Source organism: Hemicordylus capensis, chromosome 14 (assembly GCF_027244095.1).
Source record: "Hemicordylus capensis ecotype Gifberg chromosome 14, rHemCap1.1.pri, whole genome shotgun sequence".
Lineage (NCBI taxonomy): Eukaryota > Metazoa > Chordata > Lepidosauria > Squamata > Cordylidae > Hemicordylus > Hemicordylus capensis.
In genome coordinates this window covers 18,506,620-18,521,428 of record NC_069670.1, presented here as the reverse complement: position 1 = coordinate 18,521,428, position 14,809 = coordinate 18,506,620, and the positions used below count along the sequence as shown (strand labels likewise).

Below are 14,809 nucleotides of genomic sequence, written 5' to 3'. Positions count from 1 at the left end.
ATGGTCTACACTGACCGGCAGCGGCTCTCCTGGGCTTCAGGCAGGAGTCTTCCCCAGGCCTACCTGGAGATGCTGCCAAGGATTGAGCCTGGGACCTTCTGCAGGCAAGTATGCAGATGCTCTTCCGCGGAGCTACAGCCCCCTATCTTATGGAGCTCACATGTAGTCTCCCATCCAAATGCAACCCAGAGCAGACCTTGCTTAGCAAAGGGGACACATCACACTGGCTGCCACAAAACCAGCTCTCCTCCCCGAAGAAAGCTCTCCCTGGCACCTGGGATGGGTTAAGCTCTGGTTTGACAGACCTGCCCTTGGCCTAAACCCTTTTTAAAACCATCTAAGCTCTTGTGTCAGAGTTCGGTCATGCCTGGACCCTAATCAGGTCTCCTCTGGGGAGGAGAACCCACCCCCTGAAGCGTTTTCCAAGGTCCCACAGTGAGCCCAGTCCTTGGGGGGAAGCTTGAGCTCACCCCTCCCCTGGGGGTTCTTCCCGAGGTCTCCAGAGATCTCAAGGCACCCCACAACACAGTCCATCTGAAGCCCTGAGCCTGATCCAGACCCTCCTTCATCACTCCCAGATTGGCCATGGGTCAAGACTGCAATCAGTCCAGAACTGGTGGAGGAGCTGCCACCTGGCTCCCCAAGGCACCACTTCCCGTGGGCCTACTCAGGAGGGAGAGGAAGCATGTCCCAGTGCAAGGACATGCAGGGATAGGTCCCACCCTTCTCGAGTCCCTGGAGGGGTGGGACTTCCTGTTCCCTTTACAGGCTCCTCAGGCACTCACTGGTGCCACAGCTCTGCAACTAAGCATACCCCTAGAGCAGGCCTGCTCAACTACAACTCCCATAATCCCCAGCCCCAGTGGCCAATAGCCAGGGCTTATGGGAGTTGTAGGCTTATGGGAGTTGTTATGGGAGTTGTACATCTGCAGGACGGCCGAAGTTGAATGAGTAGTAGTAAGTTTATTACCGTCCTTAGACCAGCTCAACATTTAAAATAATACATTTATAATTTACAAAATATTCAAGTTACTAATACAAACTCTACGAAGTTTGGATGCAACAAAACAAAACTTGGCCACATTTATAGAGGTAACCGATTTAAAATTTGACGGCAAAAAATCCAAGTAAAATTGATCCGTATGGCCAGGATGATTCTTTAAGAGAGGAGCAATGGACTTAATACAAGCATCCCTATAAAACTGACAATACAGAATAACATAAACAACTGACTCTATATCCCAAGCCACAAGGGCAATGATGCAATGCATACGGAACTCGTTTATATTTCCCGTCTAGGAGAGCAGAAGGAAGGGTATTCAAACGAGCAAGGGTCAATGCTCTCCTAAACTTAGGTAAAATATATGATCTAAATATTCACCCGGTTTATGACGGAAATTTTGGGAGCCTATATACATTCTCCATGGTAGTCGTGCACACTCCTCCTGCAGATCAATGTCCAATAGTCGTTGTCTGACAAAACGTATCACCTGATCTAATCCCCTCCCTATACTGCCAAAGTTGAACAGCCCTGCCCTCGAGTGAGCTCCCCGGTCTCTGCCTTGATCTCCTGCTTCCCATTCCAGCCTTCTGTTCCTGCCACTTAACTGCTGCTCATTCCTCAGCCTCCAAATCAGAACCAGGTCCTGAGCTCCACACAGCCCACTTCGCCACCCTCAGGATTTAGGTGTGGGCAGCATCGCGGTGGGTGCATCTTGTGGCAGTGAGTTCCACATGGTGTGAAGGAAGTCTCTCTCCTGAAAGCTGGAAGTGATGCAACACATCTTCGGGAGACGTGCTGCCTGCACATTTTGATAACTCTCTCTCTCCGCCCTATCCACCGATCCTGTGTGATCCTGAAAGTTGGGGATGGGGGTCAGCACAGGGAACACCCACACGACTGAAGCCCTGCAACTGCTACAAGAAATGCTCTCAAGAAGCCCCCTTCTCCCAATCCCCTGCCCCGGGAAGGTTTCGATGGATAGAGAAGTTTCACGGGGGCCGGGAGGCCACTGAAAAACTACAGAGCAGGTATAATATCCCACCTCCAAATAATAGAAACATTCCTTTAAAGAGAAAGAGAGAGAGATCCCACGTGTGGCCCTCATGGCTGTGAAGGTAGGCAAAGTCATCTGAAAATTTCAAAGCCAGACGACAGGACAGTTAAGATTCCCCACATCGGCAGAGGAAGTGAGTGGGCGGGCAAGATTTCAGTAGACCGCTGCCCTCCTCACCCACGATCAGCAGAATGAGAGAGGAGCTGCTTCAACTTCAACCCCTGCTCACTTGGCCAGGAGGCACCTTTTAACGTGGTGATGCTCTTTATTGAGCAGGGGGAGAGCAACTGGCCCTCTCCACCCCCAGCATAGTACCTCCAGTGACTGTTGCTGGTGTCTCTCTTGTGTTTCTTCTTAGACTGTGAGCCCTTTGGGGACAGGGAGCCATCTTGTTTGTTTGTTATTTCTCTGTGTAAATCACCCTGAGCCATTTTTGGAAGGGCGGTATAGAAATCGAACAAACAACAACAACAGGCATACGGTTATGCTGGTTGCAGAATCCAGTTTCTCCTGCTGCAGAATTTAAATTCCCTTGGCACAACATCTTTAAGTGTCAAAGACGCAAAGCCTTACACTAAACACACACACACACACACACACACAAGCTTCTCCTGAAACTGAAGGGAGGTTGTGGAAGGGTTGCCTGCTTAAAATGCCCCCCAACGCTCACTCTCCCTGCCTTTTGTTAATGCAGAAACACTTTGCTAGCACTGGTGCCAGTGGGGTGAACCCACCTTCCTTCCTCCCGAGACTGTTTCCCGAGAGCCTAGGAGGAGACTCCCTCCACCCTTCCCCTCCCCGCCCTGGGAAGCAGCTTGAAAATCCAGCCATGTGCCCAAAGCCGATGGCATCGACCGGAGCTGGCTCACTGGCAAGCCCAGGGAAGCTCGTTCCAGCCGCACAGAGCCAGGGAGAGAGGACAACAGAAAGCAGCAGAGTGGGGTGGAGGGAAGGGAGGGAAGAGACGCCAGGCCCACTGCAGTCCCTAGAGAGGAGCCAAACCAGGAGGCGGTGGCAATCCCAGGAGCTCCTATGAAGCTGCTTCCAACTGAGTCAGACCCTTGGTCCAACCAGCTCAATGTCGTCTGCACTGACTGGCAGCGGCTCGCTAGGGTTTCAGACAGGGGTCCTTCTTAGCCCTACTTGTCCATGAAATAGGCTCCACAAATGTTGGACATCAGTAATGTCTAAGGGGACAAAAGCTCATAGCGGTTTTCGGCAACGTCTACCCCCCCGCTAGAGATGGAAAATGAGTAACAGCATTGCTGCGTTTACAGCTTACTGTGTGATCCCTACCACCCCAACACTCAGGGTACAACTGCAGTCGTTTTTGCACAGAGGGAAGGGTTAGGGTCACAATGGACAAATTGGGCGTCCTCCCGCCATGGAGACATCTTTGGAGGACATTCCTGCCCATTTCCATTCCTCCGATCACAACAGTACAGTTTTATAGTAGCTTTTGTGCTTTTAATACTTGTTAAAGCTTTTGGAAGACCACGGCAGATTTGACCAACGCAGGCCCCGCGGGTCAGGACAAGGAGAAGATGCTGAAAAGTCGTGCAAGGCTATCGCCTATTTTCCATCCCTAGGGATGCAGATCGTGTCAAAAGCCATGAGCATCCGTCCCCCGCAGGTGGTCCTGACCACCCCAGGGCTCAGGGACAATATTTGGGGATGCTGCCATGGATCGAACCTGGGACCTTCTTCTGTGTGCAAAGCAGACACTCAGACCACTCAACGCCATTCAGGCATTTAGACCACCAAGCTACAGCTCCTTCTCCAGACCTCTCCAAGAAAACAGCAGGAGCGAAGGGTGAAGGCCAAGAACATTTCCAAGACCATCTTCTCCAGGGACGGGGACAGCCCCAAATACTTCAGTGACTCAGTGGGCATTTAGATCCGGCAAAAGAGAAGGTTGCCTAGGAGGAAAGGCTAATCTGGGACATTTGCACTTGGAAAAAAGCATTCATGTCAGGACAGGACAGAAGTTTCCAACATTATAAATGGAGAGAGAGAGAGCGTTTCTCCTCATTTTCCCAGTGAAATTGACTAGCAGTCAATTTAGAACAGGCTAACTAAAGTACTGCTACACACAACACAAAGTTTGGCGGCACAGACGGCTTTAAAAGGGGATAGGACCAGCTTGCAGAGGAGAAGATGAAGTCCATCCATGGAAACTAGCCATGATGGTTAAGCAGAGCCTCCTTATACAGAGGCAACATACCTGCGAGCGTCAGACAGGCACAAAGAACATAGGAAGCTGACTTCTACTAAGTCAGACCACTGGTCCATCTCGCTTAGTATTGTCTTCACAGACTGGCAGCGGCTTCTCCAAGGTTGCAGGCTGGAATCTCTCTCAGCCCTACCTTGGAGATGCTGCCAGGGAGGGAGCTTGGAACCTTCTGCTCTTCCCAGAGCGGCTGCATCCCCTGAGGGGAATATCTTACAATGCTCATCAGTGTTCCCTCTAACAGGGATTCCCAGATGATGTTGTCTACAACTCCCAGAATTCCCAGTTGCAATGGCATCTGGCTGGGCATTATGGGAGTTGTAGTCCACAACATCTGGGAATCCCTGTTAGAGGGAACACTGGTGCTCACACATGTAGTCTCCCCATCCAAATGCAAACCAGGGCAGACCCTGCTTGGCAGAAGGGGGACAATCCATGCTTACCAGCACAAGGCCAGCTCTCCTCCCGAAGAAACTCCCTGGAGAGAGCAATTCTTTGCTAGATCAGTTTTTGATAGGGAAGGAGAGACGGCAACAGGCCCGCCAGTGATTGACAGACAGATACAGAGGAGAGACGGGAGAAGGAGAAGGCAGCTCTGACAGACAGGCGGAGAGCAGGAGAGATGCTGGCTGAGCCCCCCCCCCCCCCCCCCCCGCTCTTTCCCCGTGAGCAAGCCAGGTGGAAGCAAGAGACTCTGTAGGAACCCCGCCGAGCCTCTGTGGGGAGGAGCAGAACAGGAACATCGGAAGCTGCCATATACTGAATCAGACCATATAGGTCCCTCCAGCTCAGTATTGTCTACCCAGACTGGCAGCGGCTTCTCCAAGGTTGCAGGCAGGACTCTCTCTCAGCCCTACCTTGGAGATGCCGCCAGGAAGGGAACCTTCTGCTCTTCCCAGAGCGGCTCCATCCCCGAAGGGGGGAATCTCTTACAGTGTTCACACATCTAGTCTCCCATTCATATGCAACCAGGGTGGACCCTGCTTAGCTGAGGGGGCAAGTCATGCTTGCTACCACCAGACCGGCTCCCCTCTCCAATCCGGGCCCTGCAGAAGTCTCTGGCACTAACTGGGACCCCACGATGGCCCAGGCCTTGAGGATCAGCTACAGCTCGGCTCTCCCATGGGGTCCCTCCTGAGCAGTCTCGGGAGATCTTACAGGTTCCCCATCTGAACCTCTGGCTCTGTTCCAGCCCTTCCTTCACCCCCATCACTGGGTCAGGGCTGCAGGCCAGGACTGGCGGAAGAACGCGCCTCCCTGGCTGTCCAAGGCACAGGAACACAGGAAGCTGCTTATACCGAGTCTGGCCCTTGGTCTACCGTGCTCAGTACCGTCTACACTGACTGGCAGCAGCTCTCCCAGATTTCAAGCAGGAGTCTCTCTCAGCCCTTCCTGGAGAAGCTGCCAGGGATTGAACCTGGGACCTTCTGTGCTCTTCTGCCGAGCTTTGGCCCCATCCCCTATGGGCAGGGATGGAGCCACCATCAAGCGAATGGTTTCAAAGAACTCAGCTGCAAGCCACGGAAGGGCCACACGAGCCCGCCGATGTTCATTGCCAGCCAATGTTTGCTGGCTGGGTGCATTTCTTACCCTTTCTCTCCTTCCAGCTAGGGAGAGAAAAGGAAATAAAAGCACCCAGCCAGCAAACACCGGCTGAGAATGCACTCAGGAGGACGCATGTGGGCCCTCCAGCAACCAGGTCACGCCCATGTGACGTCACACACAAGGGGGGGGTCACTGGCATGTGTGGCGCATGCATGGCAGGGCCGCCAGGGACAGGGCAGAACCCAGGCCTCTGTTCCCGGGCTCCACCACTGCCTAAAGGGAATATCTGACAGCGCTCACATGTAGTCTCCCCTCCAAATGCAAACCAAGGCAGACCCTGCTTAGCAAAGGGGGCCGTTCATACTTGCTCCACAAGATTAGCTCCTCCCAGTGCCGGCCCTGGATTGAGACCCAACAAGCATTCTCTCTAAGGCGTGCGCACGCTCACACGTTTTTTTGACGTCCACTCAGTTCATTTTAGATCCCGCTCAGGCTGAATCAGGAAGGCCCCACTCTGGATGCAGGTGACGGCACACTGCCTTGATACTGCTGCCCGGCAGGGTGGGGGGGGGGGGCGGACCTCATTCCTCACATAGATGAAATACATTAGAAAGCACACTGGTCCCAACCAAGTCCCAAGAGCTGTGCAGTCATCTCTCAGGTGTGCCGTAACAGACTCCCCCGCTGAGCGGAAGAAGACCTCCAAGGTCCCACTAGAAGACCTCCAAGGTCCCTTCCCACTCTGAAATGCTAGGAATCAAGCTCTGCTCTGACCCAGGAGGGTGCTGCCGATCCTCCCTTGAGGCACAGACAGCGGCATGAAACAGACTTCGGCCAGCAGTTCCATTCCTCCATTTCTCTGGCCTCCAGACCCTACAAACATCCTTCCCACCCACCCGGCCAGCAAGGGCACATGTGCTCTGCTGATCCCCACCCCTCACGCTCTCTGCCCACCCACCCCCCGGCCACTCCAGCCCAGGTCTCCTTCCCGTGCCTCCTCCTCAATGACCCAGGCAGGTAAGCGGCAGAGCGGCGTGCGTGGGAAGCCTCCGCCTGGCGGTTTCCACACCGCGCTAATCAATCTGCAGTCAAACTGCTATTATCTCCAGTGTGCCATTCACAATATTTATGCCGCTCTGCTTGGGGGTGGACAGGAGTCGGGGGGGGTGCTCTCCCGCAGCCGCACCGTGACGCAAGCCGAGGGAACAGGGATGCCCATCTCCTAAAAGAGCCGGTCTGAGCACAGCAAGCATGAAATGCCCCCTTTGTCTGCTGGGTCTGCCTTGGTTCCCATTTGGATGGGTGGCAACGTGTGGATGCTATAAGATTGCCCTTCGGAGATGGGGCCGTAGCTCAGTGGTAGGGAAGGACCCCTGCCTGAAACCTTGGAGAGCCGCTGCCCGTCTGTGTAGACAAGACTCGGCTAGATGGACCCAGGGTCTGACTCGGCAGAAAGAATGCAAGCTCTTGCTTTCTGCTCGGGCTGGTGGTCAGCTGGGCTTGCCAACTGGTCACCTATGACGAATCAGAACCGCCTGCAGGCGACTGGGCAACAGCATTTCTCACCAACTGAACTGGTTCCTGGTGGCAATGACGTCCTCCAACCGACGGCGCGTGTCGACATAAAGGCCAATGACTATCAGGCCTAAGATCTGTCTGGTGCTGGGTCTCATTTCCAAAAGGAGCCAGACAGATGCCCCGGGGAAGCATGAAGTATTAGCCCTCCCCTCTGGCATGGCCCCAGCAACGGGTACAACAGGAGATACTGCCCCTGAAAAGAGCCAGGCCAGTGGGGAAAGGCAGAAGAGAAACACCAGGAAATAAAGTTGGCAACCAAGCAACTGCTGCACACCCCTGGACTGGGCCATGGGATGGGAAGAGGGGCCCCCAAGCTGCCTCAAAGATGACTTCCATGTCCAGCTGAATGGCAACTCTTTTCCCTCCCAGATCCCCCAACGGGAGATGCAACCTATCCAGCTCCCCACTCCCTCTCCCTCTCCCGAACAATTAGCTTTAATCTTTTCTGTTTTAAATTTCCCCCATCCTTCTCCTGAAAGAGAGGAGATGAAAAATAATCCACAGGCACGCACAGAGAAAAGGAAGAATGGCTCCGAAAATGAATGAATATTTCAATTTGTGGCATGCCAACGTGGAGAGATCCCTGCCGGGTGATTGAAATTGTGGGGGGGTGTAGAATGGGGGGGGAGAAAGGAAAGAAGAATGGCTTTCATTTAGATAAAATACAGAAAATTATTTAGTGAAAAATGAAGAGTGATGAAGCTCATCCAGCAATGCATACACCCCTCCGGTCTCCAACGCAGCCAGCCGGACGGCCTCCCCATTCATTCCTGAAATCTCTCCCTTTCTCGCCCAGATCCACACTTCAGGAAGGACAAGCTCATTTATTTGAACCTCCATTGAGGGGAGGAAAGTGCACACACCCTGGTCTGCCCCACCTTCCCCTCAAATCCTCGGTTCTCTCTTTCTAGCCACAAAGCAGGGAATCCTTGCCACCCGGTCGAGACACCCCATCACTAGTGCCCCAAAGCCCTCGAGAGGCTCCGGAAGAGCCCTTCCATTTTTTTTAAGAGGGCGCCCCATATGCAGCGCCTGCTGTGCAGGAGGGCTGGGAGCTAATCTGAAGGGCCATTTGTGGGTTTCGTGCAAATACTGGCTTGGAAAATACAGTTTCACTTAAGACACCCAGTTCTTCTGGCTCCAGAAGCCCCATAAGAGAAGGAAGCCGATCTTCTGCTAGAGGGGACACAGAGTCTTTAAAGCCCTATAACCACACCCCATAGCCATGAAGCCAAAGGGCCAACAGGCTTTAAAACTCACTTCCCCTCAAACAGCACCCCTCACGCCACCCCCAAATAATGCACAGGGATCCCCAGGACATGATGGTCAAGGGGCCCGACTCCCTTTAAGGCCCCTTGAAAACCACCTCATTCCACACCCCAAACCCATCGAGCCAGTTTGTATATTTAATGTATTGCCTTTGGAAAAATAACTCTTTCCACCACCCCCTCTCCTCTGGCTCTTGCCAGCCCCATTATATATCCACTCTTTGCTGCTTGAAAGGAAGCCCGTCTCTCTTCTGTGTAGCCCCCCCCCCCCACACACAAATAGCTGAGAAGATTCCCAAAACGGGGGGGGGGGGCAGAAATTTATTTGGGCTCTCACAGACCCCCACCCCGCCCGAGTCTGGCTTGGCATTAATCTTTAAAGCTCTCTCTTGTTCCCTCTCTCCTTTGAAAGCCTGATTTCACTCATTTTCTTTCTAGAAATATAAGTCACTCCTCCCCCCCCAGCCCCCTTTAATTTAAAGGAATGTGGCCACTGGGGAGAGGTGGGGCTTAACAGATCAGCACCCCCTCCTCCCAATTCTATTGTGCCTTCCTTGGCCAATGAAGGTCCCAGCTCTCCCCCCTCACTGTAACTTGATCTCCCCCCCCCTTCTTAAAGGGAGGTGTTTCTGCATAAGATCAGATCCTTCCTGGGATAAAGAGCCAAGGTGGCAAACAATTCATCCAACTGCATCTTTAGCACAACCTGCCTGGGTGAGGTATTGCCTGGATCCTTCCCTTGCGTCCTAGCCCCCATTCTGCACCCACCCAGCCCCACAACTATGGGCCCCAGGCCGTCTTTTCCAAAGTCACCGGACACAAATATCAACTCCAAGCAGCGGGGCTGTTAACCCAAGGCCAAGTCACCGCCACAATCTCCCCACACATCTCGGGGGCATGTATGGGGCCCCTTTCCAATCCATATGACGGGGTGGGTGAATAAAAGGGGTTAAGACCAGGGCACAGCTAATGCCAGCTGAATTATCTTGAGCCTGAGTGAGTTCAGAAGCTGGTGATCTGCTGATGATACTCGGGTACCACACAGAAGGTCTTGAGGCCACCGATTTTCTCCACGCCCTGCAGTCCAGAGCAGCCCCTCTGGGTCAGATCAAAGACCATTTCGCCCAACAACTGGCAAACACAGGACGTGAAGGCAACAGTCTCCCCTCGCTGTCTGTTCCCAGCATCTGATATTCAAAGGTGTGCTGCTTCTGAACATGGAGGCTCACCCTAGCCATCACAGCTGCAGAGAAACTCCCCCCAGTCTCACCCCGCCTGTGCCTTCTGCAAAGCAGCTCCATAGAGCCTCCATGTTCAAGAGCAGCAAAACTTCGAATACCTAGCCAGGCACCTGGATCTGCCCACCCTGCAATACAAAACCCTCTATTCAGGCTTCCATTTACTAGTTGCAAGTGATGTAAACCTACAAGAATCAAGGACACCAAATTCCTCACGGGTGCACATTACATTTTTAAGCATCCGTTTTGCTGAGGAGGAAGACCAAACTGCATTTTTTTTGCTCCCCAATCCAGTTCACCAAAGACCAACAAGCAAACCGGTCAGTCTCATCACCACCATGTGGAACTCCTCCTCACAAAGAAGCGAGGAACCCCAGACATCCAATAGACAAATCAAGTGGTTCCAGCTCAGTAACAAAAATCTCAAGTTGCTAGTCCTCATGGTTGGGGAAACCCACCCACCCACACACACAATGCTTTCCCAAATAAAGCTTCCAGCTGAGCAAAGCCAGAAAGGAGCTGGGGTGGGTATTGCAGCTTACCCCCATGAAAAACCAACACCACACAATCACATACACACCCCTTTTCTCCACATTTGGCAGGAAAACGGAGCATTTCAGCCCCCAATTTGGGACGCCCAACATCTAAGGCCTGTTGTAAGAGTAGGTTCAAAAATCCAAACCCTTCTTTGCAACTGCACGTTGTATTTTCACTTCTTATTTGAACCTCGGTTCCAACTCACACACACCCACCCCTCGCCCCCACCCCACGACGACCTGTACAGTCCCTCTTTTCGGGTGCCCAGACCTGAATCCCCTCCTACAGCTATTTCCTTTCCCACTTCTAAAAAGGTGACACTAGCGAGGCTTAGCCAAAGAGCCATCAGCACCTCCTTCTCTCCCCCACTACTACAATGGGCAAAAAAGAGCAATCCACCACCCCCGCCCCCCCCCATCCTCGAAGGTCCGTCTAGGGGCGCATCTCCCTCAGCTCAACACCCACTCTGGGCCACGGGAATTCGAGCCTCTCCTTCAATGCCCCTTGCCTCCCCCCCCCCCACGCCCGCCATCTGCAACAACATCCCATCAGGCTTTCCAGAGGCACCCCAGAATTCAACTGCAGATGCTGGGGAAGAGCGAAGGTGGTGGGTAGACCACCGTCACATATGCAGATTCCTCCTCACGGCCTCAGCCTCGCTCTCTCCTCTCCCCCAAATTCGCCTGCAGGCACAACCCACCCATCCCCATCCTCTCCCCCCCACCATCCCCATCCCCTGCAGCTCTGGCCGTGACTGGGGTTTAATTATTCCTTTTTGCAAGATGCACATTTCTGGGCTGGGAAGCAGCACACACAGAAGGACGTCACACGCAGGCAGGCACCCACAACTATTTTGCCCCGGAGACACATTTAATGCCAGGCTGGATTTTGGGGAGGGGGGGGAGAAGAGTCGAGATGCCGGGAAAATTCACCCCCCTCGCTCCCCAGCCAGGCCTGTACGACATCCCCACTGAGTGTTTAACTTTACTCCGGACTCCAGAAAGAAAATAAAACCATCCACATTTTCTGGACTGCAACCATCTCCCCCCACACTGGTCAATGCCACTTTCCCCAGCCCCACATTCTCCCCCCTCCCAAATCCTCCAGGATCATCAACCACCTCCCGACTTCCACCTCTGCAAAAACACCCCCCGCCGGCAAAAACCAAAAACCACACAGACTCAGCTTTGCTTCCAAGCCACAAACGTTTGGGGGACGGAAGAATGGAGGGGAAGGTTTTGGCTGGCTGGCTCAGCCCGCCTCCGCTCCGCAGCCAAAGGTGTTTACTCGGGAGTAAGCCCCACCGCGTCCAGTGGATCCCTACTCTCCAGGAAGCACGCGGAGGACTGCTGGAGCGGCCGCCCCAAATTAGGGCTGCGATCCTGCCTTCTAGAGAGCAAGTCCGACGCCGAACTCGGTGGCCTGCCGGGCCAGCAACTTCGGCCTCACTTACGGGGGGAGGGAGGCCCAGAGGAGCCTCACTCGACCCCCTTCCGGCCCCTCTAGCCCAGAGTCCAGCGAAAGCCCCAGAATCGGGGGCTGCCAGAAGAAGTGCTACGCCTTAGATTAACCCCGGAGCGCTAGGTTTTGCATCCTGTGCGTTTACACGGATTTCCAATTCGAACTGGGGGGCGGGGGCGCTCTCCCTTTCTTCCCCCCACTGCCCTAAACTCCCCTCTTTGGAAGCTTTTGCTCCCTCGGAATCCAACTGCGCCCCCCTCACCCCACCCGGCAAATCCAGAGCCATAGGAATTTCGGGGCGGGTGGGTGTGCGGGCTCGCAACGAACGAGCCCCGACTAAAGCCCACCCTTGCGAAGTTTCAGACAGACGTCCCCCGAAAAAAACGGGACAGGGACCTCCTCCTCCTCCTCCCCACAACGAGAAGGGGCGAACTCCGGCGGCGCAAGGCGCTCCCCCCCCCCCCCCGCTGCCGTCGAGCGTCTCCGCCCGACTCTCGGCTGCTCCGGATTGGGATTCGGCGCCTTACCTTGCGCGAAAGCGGCGTCGGCTCGCGTGAAGATCCAGAGGACCGCCAGGACCAGCATCTCTCCCGGCTGGCCGGGGCTGCCCTCGCTCGCTCGCTCCGGGCGGGCCTCCTACACCATGCCCGGCGGGGACCAGCCCGGATCCGCTCCGCTTCGCCTTTTGCTTCTGCCTCTCTCTCTTCGCAGCGGAGGAGGAGGAGGAGGAGTGGGGAAAGAAGAGGGAGGGAAAGAAGGGGGGGAAGCGCCAACTCTGGGACTGAGACAGGGATGGAGGGAGAGGGAGGAGGAGGAGAGAGAGGGAAGGAACCATCGCCAGGGGAGAGCGGGGGGAGGAGAGGCGAGGAGCCGCCGCCGCGCTCCGGATTGGCCTCCAGGGCCGGAGTCCCGCCGCCTCCCGGCCCGAGCAGCCTTCCACGCCAACTTGGAGAAAGTTCCCGCACGTGTGAACGCGGCCGGCGCGGGGCCCACCCAGGGGCGCTCTTCCTCCCTCTGCGCCCTCTCTGCACGCGGCCGCGGGCTTCCTCCTCGTGGCGTTCCAAGAGGCGGCCTTTCCGGGCGTCGGGGGCTCTGCAGGCTTAACTTGCGATCCTTCCTTGGGAGTCAACCCCACTGCGGTCGGGAATTTAACCACCCTGTTAAGTAGATTTACTCGCAAGGAAGCCTCGTTGGCCGCAGTGGGGTTTAAGCCCGGCGTAAGCCGGCAGCCCTGGACGGAGTTAGGGAGCGAGCCTGGGCAGGTTTCCTCGGGAGTAAGCTCTCCACTGCGTTTCGTGGAGCTGATGGGCCTTCATCCCAGGAAGTTTACATGAGATTGCAAGTTTGAGACTGCAGTCCTTCAAGACAGTGAGACTTTACTTCTAAGTAAACCTGCATGGGGTCATCACAATCCCCATCCATGGGATCAGACCCCCAACCAAGTAGCCCTGGATGAGATGAGATCCCAACAGGCCTACTTGGTTAGACTAGCAGTGTGGGGAACCAGGTTCAAATTCCCACTTGGAGTCTAGGCTAAGAGAGAGGCTCCAATTTATCCTCAAAACAACCCAGTAAGGTAGTAGGGCAGATATTTTACATACCGTATTGCTAGGTATTGGGCCAGTCACTCTCTCATAGCCTGGCCTACCTTGCAGGGTTGTTGTGAGGATAAAATGGAGGGGGGCATGTACTGAGACCCTCGGGGAAAGGGCAGGATTATTATAAATAAAATGGTGAGACCGTGCTGAGCACGCACACAGATTCGGGGTTTGTGGCTGTGGGCCAGTCCCTGCTTTACATGGGAGTAGGCACACTTTGCCTTTTAGGGCCCATTGTAAATCAAAACGTGGCTCGGATTGGGCTGCAGGGCACTATGGCTCTCCTTGTTTTTGTTTTCAGGTGGGAGTTGCTGGATCATTCGGGGACGGGGGATCATTCCGGGACGGGTGTTCAGCCACCATCTGTTTTGTCAGAGTCTGTCTGAGAAGTCTCCCGCTGACGGTGCAGAATGGCCCCTGGGACCCAAAGAGCCTAACTGACGGGGCGGGATGGGAGGAGAGAGGAGAGGGTTCATAGGAAGCTGTCATAGAGTGAGTCAGACCCATGGTCCATCTAGCTCAGGATTGTCTACACAGACTGGCAGCGGCTTCTCCAAGGCTGCAGGCAGGAATCTCTCTCAGCCCTATCTTGGAGACGCTGCCAGGGAGGGAACTTGGAACCTTCTGCCTGCAAGCAGGCAGATGATCCTCTTCCCAGAGCAGCCCCATCTCCTAAGGGGAATGTCTCACAGCACTCACATGTAGTCTCCCATTCAAATGCAAACCAGGGCAGGCCCTGCTTAGCATAGGGCCAGCTCTCCACCCAGCCACCTCCTATTCCAGGCCCTGGAGCAATTAAAATGTCTTTCCTTCTTTGCCAGAGTCTCTCTGCCCTCCCAACGTTACCTACCGGCTGGGTTCATGCAACCACTTTGCAAAAAAAAAAGGCCTTTCAACGGTTGGTTTTCATCTCTGAACTTACAGCGAGCCCGTTTTGGAAGGCGATGGTGAGCCTCAATCCCAAATCCCTCCACATCATGGCACTGGCTGCTGGATGTAGACTCTCTGGCTTGCACCTGTAGGCAGATTGGAGAAAACAATACTCCTGAGCATGAGCAGAGTATCCACAGCCGGGGATATAAAAGGGGATTACTTTGACCCTGGCTTAAGCCCCCAGAAGCTTATCTTTTGAAAGATTAGGGAGGAGAACTGGTCTTGTGGTAGCAAGCATGAATTGGCCTCTTTGCTAAGCAGGGCCCATCCTGGTTTTCATTTGAATGGGAGAATACATGTGTGAGCACTGTAAGAAATTCCCTTTAGGGGATGGGGCCGCTCTGGGAAGAGCATCTGCCTGCCT

General features: G+C 54.4%; 1 protein-coding gene across 7 annotated transcripts in view; it reads right to left on the bottom strand.

Annotated features, from left to right (window-relative positions):
- The window catches only part of KIRREL1 (kirre like nephrin family adhesion molecule 1), a 196,595-nt gene that overhangs the window by 106,196 nt on the left and 75,590 nt on the right, over positions 1-14,809 (bottom strand). For 6 of the 7 annotated variants that reach the window (XM_053277807.1, XM_053277808.1, XM_053277810.1 and 3 more), the window contains one exon: positions 14,435-14,528. Coding sequence is in view for 3 of the 7 variants with exons in the window: in XM_053277804.1 (XP_053133779.1) it covers positions 14,435-14,528 (94 nt within the window). In the remaining 4 variants the exon portion in view is untranslated. Of the gene's footprint in view, positions 1-12,441; positions 13,974-14,434; positions 14,529-14,809 lie in introns of those variants that run through there. The other variant, XM_053277806.1, reaches the window with a different exon arrangement.